The sequence below is a fragment of the Amborella trichopoda genome, chromosome 1 (genome assembly GCF_054954075.1).
Source record: "Amborella trichopoda isolate Santa Cruz 75 chromosome 1, AtrichopodaSantaCruz75HAP2 v2.0, whole genome shotgun sequence".
Classification (NCBI taxonomy): Eukaryota; Viridiplantae; Streptophyta; class Magnoliopsida; order Amborellales; family Amborellaceae; genus Amborella; species Amborella trichopoda.
The window spans coordinates 26027685-26037539 of NC_142336.1; the positions used below are offsets into that span (position 1 = coordinate 26027685).

The 9855-nt window shown below is 36.7% G+C and overlaps 1 protein-coding gene across 1 annotated transcript; it reads left to right on the plus strand.

Annotated features, from left to right (window-relative positions):
• The first annotated feature begins 669 nt into the window (after positions 1-669).
• On the plus strand, positions 670-9582 carry LOC105420539 (cation/H(+) antiporter 15). Its single transcript, XM_011624541.3, has 3 exons — positions 670-991; positions 3463-4467; positions 8136-9582. Exons 1-3 carry the CDS (start codon positions 785-787, stop codon positions 9315-9317), a joined length of 2394 nt encoding a protein of 797 aa, XP_011622843.2. The 5' UTR covers positions 670-784; the 3' UTR covers positions 9318-9582.
• The last annotated feature ends 273 nt before the right edge of the window (positions 9583-9855 follow it).

Here is a 9855-nt window from a genome sequence, read left to right on the forward strand (position 1 = left end):
AAACTTTTTTAAAAATCCGAAATTCTCTATTTATATGCACAAATTATAAAGGAGTTCAATCAAACCTCTTTTTTTTATTTTTTCCAAAATTGCCTCGGTTTGAATTTTATTTTTATTTTTTTAGTTTTTTTCGTTAATGAAACAGCTAAAATTTTTTTTCGGTATGAGGATGTCCTCAGACTAAGGGTTTATTTTGAAAAAAAAAAAAAACGGATTGACTAGCCTTCTTTGTATTGTATTTTAGAAAAAAAAATTAGAGTCCGTACATAAATTACTCAATTACCAGATAACCACAAATTTTAAAATTTGGGAATTAATTACCTTCTTTCTAAAAGAATTTCAAAGATAATAGAGACGATCCCTCAATTCCCAAACTTTAGAATTTCTATTTCTTAGAAAAAAATTATTGTATAATTTAGTTTAAAATATTGGCATTTTAATCTCTGTTATATATTGGGGGAGGGACAGAAGAAAGCCCAAAAATATTCCGAGAATTTGACCTGGTAAGTAGGAGGATATATTGGGGGAGGGACAAAAGAAAGCCCAAAGATATTCCACGGATTTGACCTGGTTAGTAGGAGGAGGGAATGGAGAATGGATTTGACCCGGTAAGTAGGAGGAGGGAGTGGAGTCATCCTCCAATCCTGGCGCAAAAACATCGTTCATGCGTCCACCATTTTAACATAAAAACCAGAAACTCAGGAGTAAGAGGCGTTTTACGCGACGGGCGGAGCCACCACCTTCCTCTGCACCAACCAAAGCAAGCAAGCTAGCCTCCACCTCTATGGCGAGCACGACCGCGGCGCCACCCACTAGCAGTGGCATCATTTTGCATATAGAGCAGAACTACTCATGTTTTCTCTACCGGAGTAACGTCCCCGGAAGGATGTTGATGCTTAGCCTTCAGGCCGCCATTTTGATCACCCTAGTTTGGTTGATCCGGCCCATTTTCCGACGCCTTCGCATGCCTCAGACCATGGCCGAAGTGTTCGTAAGTAAATTGATCTGAAAAACATCTTTTAAGCCAAGTAAAATTCGCATGTCGTCATAGTCTTCGTGAGTATCCTTCGTAAATTAAATCTGAATCAATCATGGACTGTTGATACAGAGGCTTGGTGCCCAGAGGAAAGAGAGAGAAATGGGTAACAGGGTGAAAGAGAGCTGGGTTTTTGGGTTTGCAATGAGAGAGCAAGAGAATTAGGTCATGGGTAAATAACGATAAAACTGGTGTGGGGTTTGCAAGGGTAAAGAGCCTAGGTACGATAACGTTTGCCTTGACATGATGGCAGTAGTTTTTTTTATTGAATCTAAAAATCTATCAAATTGGTGCCGTTATTTAAATGATTGAAGTTGGTTTCATAAGATTTTTGGTATTGCAATCCAAAACTATTTTAATTTTACGTACATCCAAACTAGCATTTAATCAATTTAGGTGGTCGTTTTATATCCTAAGGTATGCAAACCCATGTTTTGTATACACAGGCTATCTTGCGTTTGGCAACTTTTTGGATACATAACCATGTTTTATGTAACCAAGAAAGAGGGTTCGGTATACAAAACAAAACAAAAAAACTTGAGTTATCCAAAACATTGTTTTGTGTAAGCATGAACGTATCTTAATATTTTAAAAAAATAAACTATATCAAATTTTAGAGAAAGAAACTACAAAGAAAAAATAAAAATAAAAAATTAGATAGATAAACTATCTCAAAATTGTTAGAGAGTGAAATTATATCAAATTTCAAGTTTTAAAGGTGGAAGGTATCTTAAATTTTAGAGAGAGAAATTTCTTAAAAAATAAGAGCGATAACCTTTCTCAAAACTTTTAGAGAGAAATTATATCAAATTATAAATTTTAGATGAATAAACTATCTTAAAATTTTAAAGAGATAAAATATATAAAATTCTAGAGAGAGAAACTACCTGAATCTTTTTTAGAGAATACCTATTTCAAGAATTTAAGAAAGAACTAAATCAAATTTGAATTATTAGAGAGAAACTTTAAAGAGAACAACTAATCAAATTTTAGAGAGAAATTATTTAAAAAATTTTAGAGAGAAAAACTATCTCAAAATTTTTGGAGAGAGAAAGTGTCTAAATTTTTAAGTTTTAGATAGACAGTATCTCAAAATATAAGAGAGAGAAACTATATCAAATTTTGGAAAGAGAAACTATCCGAAATTGTTAGAGAAAAAAACTATTTTAAAATTTTAGAAAGAGAAACTATCCCAAATTTCCTGTTTTAGAGAGAAATTAAATCTTAAACTTTAAAGATAAACTATATCAAATTTTAAAGAGAGAAATCACCTGAAATTTTTTAGAGGGAGAAACTATCTCAAACTTTCAAGTTTTAGAAAGAGAAGTATCTTAAAATTTTAGATATATAAACTATATCAAATTTTAGAGGGAGAAAGAATCTCAAAATTTTTAAAGAGAGAAACTATCTTAAATTTCAAGTTCTAGAGAGAGAAGTTTTTAAAAATTTTAGAGAGAGAAACTACCTAAATGTTTAGAGAGAAACTATCTCAAAATTTTTAAAGAGAAATTATCTCAAATTTTAAGCTTTAGACAGATAGAGTATCTTAAAATTTTAGAGAGATAAACTACCTAATTTGTTTAGAGAGTAACTATCTTAAAAATTTTGGAGAGAGAAACTATCTCAAATTTTAAGTTTTAAAGAGGGAAACTGTATCAAAATCTAGAGAGAGAAACAACCTAAAGAGAGAACTATCTCAAAAAATTTAGAGATAGAAATTACATCAAATTTCAAGTTTTAGAGAAAAAGTATATTAAAACTTTAGAGAGTGAAACTATATCATGTTTTAGAGAGAGAAATTATCTAAAAAAATTTAGAGAGAGAAACTATCTCAAAATTTTTAGAAAAACTTCCTCAAATTTTAAGTTTTAGAGAGGGAAAGTATCTTATAGTTTAGCGAGACAACATATATCAAATTTTAGAAAGAAAAACTACTTGAAAAAATTTTGAGATAGAAACTATCTCAAATAATTCTTGGAGGGAAATTTCCAACTATATGAGATTTTAAATTTTGGAGAGAAAAACTTTCTCAAAATATTTGGAGAGAAAACTATATCAAATTTAAAGTTTTAGACAGTTTTCTCTATAAAAATATTGAGATAGTTTCTCTCTCTAAAATTTGGTATAGTTTCTCTCTCTAATTTTGGTAGAAAATTTATAATGGGGAATTTTTTTATATGTATTGTTGCATATGGTAAATATGTGTAAGGTAATTTTGACATGAAAATATTTCGGACAGAAATGTTTTATACCTACCAAATGTGTCTTAAACCCAAGTTACGGACCCAAACGACGGATTTGCATAACCTCAGTATTATTACGAGCAATCAAAACAGTCATTTCTCAATAACCAGGGTGATCCAAACGGATTAAGCCATGCAAAATGAAGGAAGGGCCTGAATTTTGAATTTTTCCGGCGTGTTTAGGGGGGGATCATTATGGGGCCCACCTTTTTCGGCAGCATAGGTTGGGTCAAGGCGGAATTGTTCCCGGACACGAGCATCGGCGTGCTGCGCATGTTCTCGATCACAGGACGCCAGCTCTTTTGCTTCCTCGTCGGGCTGGAGCTTGACCCAGCCCTCATCATGCGCGCAAAAGGCCGGGCATCAGTAATCGCACTCTCTGCGATAATCGCCTCGGGCTCGGTCGGAGCACTGGCCACCGGGTACTTGCACCCCCTTGTGAGTCCGAACGCGACACCTGGCCAGTTTCGAGCCATCGTAGCCCTCTTCATGGCCAATGGGGGATCCACGGTGCTCCACCGCCTCGCCACCGAGCTCAAGCTCGGGACCTCGGAGGTGGGCCAGCTCGCGCTCTCCGCTACTGTCTTCACCGATGTGTTGTGCCTCTCAACCCTCTTCTTCGTCACCTCAGAGTCAATGATTGATGGCCGGATCGGCGACACCATCACAGGCGCGCTCATCGGTGTCCTCATCATGCTCGTGCTTCTGTTCGTGGTGGGACCATCAATGGTGCTTTGGGCGAAGGAGGGTGAGCCCGAGCGAGCGCACATAACCGACTATCACCTATGCATCATCATCTGTCTCGCAATAGCTTCAGGAGCATTTGGCGAGACTCTCGGCTACGACGGTATGGTGAGCGCGTTCTTGTTCGGCTTGCTGTTCCCGAGGCAGAGGCGCATCGCTTTGACGGTGGCTGATAGGCTCTATTACCCCGTGCGCCTGGCAATCTTGCCAACATATTTGGGCTTCATCGGGCATTTCTCGGACTTGAGGTTGGCGTGCGACAGGCGGGGGATGGAGGCGGTGGTGGTGATGGTGGTGACGGCGATTGTGAGTAAGCTGATCGCGGTGGTGGTGGCAGCGCTGGCATACAAGATACCTTTGCATGAGGGGCTGGTGCTGGGATTCTTCCTCAACACCAGGGGCGTGGCCGATGTCGTCCTTTTCAGCGCCTGCTCCAACCGAGGGGTAAATCATATCATACCCTCTCAGACATTTCGCTTCAATTCAGTTTCAGTTTCGGGGGAGTACAATACACCTCGGATGTCTGTGTTATGTAGTACGATACACCATAGGGATTACCCACCTTTGCTTGGACCAGCTAACCTCGGATGCCCTTTAAGAGAGTGATTTATGTGCCGACGTTAAAATTTTTCCTAACTCCGTTTATAGATAGAAATTACAAATAAGGTTGGTCAAAGCGTTTTTTTTTTTTTTTTGTCAAAATTTGTTACTGATCCGAGGACTGACTGAATTTTAATTTCTCGTTTTAGTTTTTCATTAGTAGGGCACGGCACTACTAACAAATTTTTTTTTAAAGAAAAATTTGGACTGAGGATTCCATCCTGAGGGATAATTTTAAAAAAAAATGAGGATTGACCGACCTTCTTTATAATTTCTGTATACAAACAAAATATTTTATATTTTAAAAAAAAAATTAAAATCCATACGTAAGTCACTCTTTGGATCCAAATAATACTCTTAACCAATGTTTTAAAGCTTAACTCGAGGCAAGGCGCGTAACTAGGTCGAGCCCGAGTGCAGTCAGAGTTATATACAACCCAAGAATATGTTTGAAAAACAAAAGAAATTAGAAAAACAAAGGTTAAAAATCAAAAGCAGTAATGATTACAACTTGATTTATACCATCAATATTTCAGGAAAACAAAAACAAAAACAAAAGATACAATAAGAAAGTTCCAAAATCATCTTATAAACCATTGAAATCACCTAAAAGCATAATTCTAAATAATATAATGCTATTTTCCATATTTTTTAACATTTCTTATAATAATGGTATTTTCCATATTTCTGTATTTTCCAAATTTTTTAGAGGCATAATTGTAAGGGTTTTTTTTGTTGCCCTGTTAGTTGGGCACCCCAACTTGCATAATAAACAAGCGATCACATAATAAACAAGCGATGCAGAAGTATTTGGCCGATTCTAAGTAAACTAACATACAGACAAGACTGAGTTACTGGACCAACTCTAAGTACACTTTTTGAAACACTGCTATGAACAAAAGTTCCCGAAGTTAACACTGCTATGAACAAAAGTTCCCGAATTTAGGTTAGTAGACTCATATTCTCCCTTCTGTCCCGCGCTTCAAAAGGTTCTCAGCTAGTAAAGCCCCAAAATCTAAAGGCATAGCAATGCAGACAACCGCCCTACTACTAAGAGCCAATTGTGTTATGAGTATGACGACATTAGGGCAAGCATCATTTTAATAAGCCAATGGTAACTCCTAGGCTGCCACCAGACGTATCTCCATACGGCCACGCCCGGGAAAAAACAAAGAGTGATTTATATATGAATCCTAAATTTATAGGTAGAAATTACCAAGAAGCTTGTCAACTCATTTTTTGTATTTTTTTTCAAAATTACTCTTCAAATTGAATTTTAATGTTTTTCATTTTTCATCAGTAGGGCACTACCCTAAAGCTTGGGGCACTGCCCTATTAATGAAAACATAATAATAATAATAATAATAATAATAATAATAATAATAATAATAATAATAATAATAATAATAATAATAATAATAATAATAATAATAATAATAATAATAATAATAATAATAATAATAGTAGTAATAATAATAATAATAGTAATAATAATAATAATAATAATAATAATAATAATAATAATAATAATAATAATAATAATAATAATAATAATAATAATAATAATAATAATAATAGTAGTAATAATAATAATAATAGTAATAATAATAATAATAATAATAATAATAATAATAATAATAATAATAATAATAATAATAATAATAATAATAATCTAAAAAAATAGAATTCATATGGAGGATTCCATCCCGCTGAAGAATAATTTTGAAAAAAGAAAAAAAGGTAGGTTGACCGACCTTCTATGTAATTTATAAACAGAGCATTTTGTATTTTGAAAAAAAATTAAGATTAATAGGTAAATCACTAAAAAGTAAATGAAAAAGAAAAAAAGAAGGCTGGGCTAGGCTAGCACTGGCCTAACCCAACCCTATAGCTATAGTTTGTAACCCAAGCCCTACTTTTTTTGCGTAGTTTGTAACCCAAGCCTTACTTGTTTTGAGTTGGGCTATGCAGGCCATTGCCAGCCAGCCCTAGTGTTTAGTTGTCTGTTGTCCACTTTTCAATAGCAGATGTGGCATGGAGCCCAAATATATAGGCTTTTACAACACAACTACCCACTACCTAGATAACTACCATTATATACGTGAAGAGAGAGAGATAACTTCTACCCACTACCTAGATAAGTACCCATTGTGTTCCAAGAATCATCTTTAACACTCGTCCTTGACACAAAATTTTCTCCTTTTCTTTTTTCTTTTTCTTTTTTTTTAAATTTGTTTGTACATGATTTTTAATAGATGGTCTTCATTTTCTTCCTTCAATGCCGAAATCAAGGCTTCAAGCTTTTCAATTTGCTTCTTCATTTCACAATTTTTTTCTTCTCTTGCAATCTTGATATTCTCTTTTTCATCTTATTTAATTTCAATTGCTTTTTTCTCCTTCAATGCCAAAATCAAGGCTTCAAGCTTTTCAATTTACTTCTTTATTTCACAAATTTTTTCTTACTTTGCAATCTTGATATTCTCTTTTTCATCTTATTTAATTTCAATTACTTCTTTTAATTTTGCCAATTGTGATATGGCAAGTTGCCAATTGTGATATGGAAAAATAGGCTGCACTGCACTGTGTTCTGTTTCTTATTTAGTATCCATATAGGATACTGAAATTCTTTTCCTTCGACTTCTACCTCAAATAATTCTTTTTTTCCTATTTCTACCTCACAAATAGGGGGCTATGATCGGATCCTCCCTTGATATTTTTATAAGTTGGTTTTTCAATTTTTTTGATTTTTACAAAATTCATTTAACTAACTTTTTGAAGTAGCAATTGCTATATTTTTTGATTTATTTTCTACAAAAAAAAATAAAAATTGCAACAATTGGTTTCTTTTTAATTGTCTTTTTTTTTAAACACTTTTCTCCTATTTTTTATGCCTTCTCATGGCATCATCATGCATTTTCATAATATGACAAATTAGGACTTTAATGTCTTATTTTTATAAACACAATGTCCTCATGCTTTTTTACGGTATCATCATGCATTTTCATGGCATGACAAACTAGGACTATTTGTATCACATTCCCTTTGAGTTTTGTCTCTATCTTCTTTTCCAAATAATAAATCTCTACCAATGCCTATTTCTTAGACAACTTGGTTCTCCAATATCTATCTTTGACTACTTGTGCTCTGATACTACTGTTAATTTTTAAAAACACGTACTCGATAGATAAACATAAAACTCAACTTTACTCAAGTTTTTTCACACACCACATTTCAATCCATGAAGCCCAAATATATAGGCTTTTGCAACACAACTACATAATACCTAGATAACTACCCCTACCCATTACCTTCTTCAATTCATGAAGCCCAAATATATAGGCTTTTGCAACACAACTATATAATACGTAGATAAGTACCCCTACCCATTACCTACGTGAAAGAGAGATATCTTCTAACCACTACCTAAATAACTAGTATTACATTTCACTTTTTTTGGATATCTTTAACATAAGGTCTCTTTTTAATAGCTAACACCATAGCACTCTCCATAGATGCTCAACCTAAGGTCCCACGCAATCTTCATCACGGCAGCGGTGACCATTTCGGGATTGACCGGGCCGGCGGTGGTGCTCATCATGCAACAGGTGAGACGGCGGATGCCTGCATATCTACACCCAGGCATGGAGCGGCAGAGCCCCAATGCCCTGCTACACATCCTCTCCTGCATCTATGGCCCGGCCGATGTCCCTGTCACACTCAACCTCGTCGAGGCATGCCGGGTTGCCCAGCCCGAGATTGCACCTCTCTCAGTCTCTGCTGTACATCTCATTGAGTTCACGGAGCGCTCCGCCTCCCCCCTCATGTACCGCCGCGACAACAGTGCCACATTCGTCTCATACGAGGCTGAGGCCATCTCCGAGGTGTTGCGCGCCTACCGTCTCTCAAATGGGATCCCCATCCGCCTCATCGCCGCCGTCTCGTACTACTTCAACATGCACGAGGACATCTGCACTACTGCAACAAACATGCGCACCTCACTCATCATCTTGCCCTTCCACAAGTTCCAAAGGGTCGACGGAAAGATGTACATTCGCAACCATGCCCTCCAAAAGGTGAACCAACGGACACAGGATCACGCGCCATGCTCAGTCGGAATCCTGGTAAACCGAGGACTCGGAGGGGCCACAGTCAAGACCGCGACCAATGTCCGGATGTCCGTGGCTGCGCTATTTTTCGGCGGTCCGGATGACCGCGAGGCCATGGCTTTCGGCATGAGGATGGCTTTAAACCCGAGCATCAATTTCACGATCATGCGCTTTCTGCCCTGCAACAAATATGATAAGGAAATTGATATTGAAGATGAGGATGAGAGTGGATACGACGTCGAGATGGAACTAGATGATGCCTTCATGAGTGAATGTTGCAAAAGATATGTGAAATCAAAGACAGTAGCTTATGAGGAGAGGTCACCACACACATGTGAGGAAATAGTGATGACACTGCGAGAGATTGCCTTGAGCTACTCGTTATTCATTGTGGGTCGAGGAGGGCCGGGGGCAGCGCGCCTCACAGCAGGGCTCATAGGTTGGGAGGATTGCCCTGAGCTAGGGCCCGTGGGTGACTTGCTCTCTTCCTCCGAATTCTCCATTACTTGCTCAGTTCTGATCATCAAACAGGCTCGGCCACTGTCTTCTGCAATTAGAGTCAGCTCTAGAGGAAGATTGGGTGGATAGTTTGTAAAGAAGAAAACAGTTTCTAGAGAAGTCACCATTACAGGATTCATTTATTCTTACTTCATGGAGACTGTAAGGGCAAGGTTCCATGAGGCGCCTCTGCCATGGAAATTGTGAAGGTGAGAGACTCCTTTCATGGAGATCGTACCTTGGGATTTTGTATTGATTCTATACCCACTCTTTGTAAATTAAGAAAAGAGTGATTTACGTATGTATTCGAAATTTTTACCTAAAATATGAAAGGATCAGTAAATATTGAGAGGAAGGTAGGTAAACATGCATTTTTGTATTTTTTTTCAAAATTACCTCTTGGTCCAATCTAGGTCAAAACAAATGAAAAATAAAATAAAAGAAAACAAGAAAAGAAAAATAGTCAGGCCAAAAGGAGCTAGTACTAACCCTAGCTGTGCCCTAAGGCCACAGTATGTGGCCGAAGCCAGACTTTTTTAGGGCCGGTCCGGTTCAGATGGTTGCTTCTCCGTTGAATAAGAGGTTCTGATGGTTTCTTCACCGTTGAATAAGATTATTGAAATGACCA

Excerpts from the sequence above, each read along its gene's own strand:
- LOC105420539 (XM_011624541.3), top strand. The coding sequence starts at position 785 with ATGGCGAGCACGACCGCGGCGCCACCCACTAGCAGTGGCATCATTTTG. Across the intron at positions 992-3,462 it reads AGACCATGGCCGAAGTGTTC|GGGGGGATCATTATGGGGCC; the intron begins GTAAGTAAATTG and ends CGGCGTGTTTAG. Across the intron at positions 4,468-8,135 it reads GCGCCTGCTCCAACCGAGGG|ATGCTCAACCTAAGGTCCCA; the intron begins GTAAATCATATC and ends CACTCTCCATAG.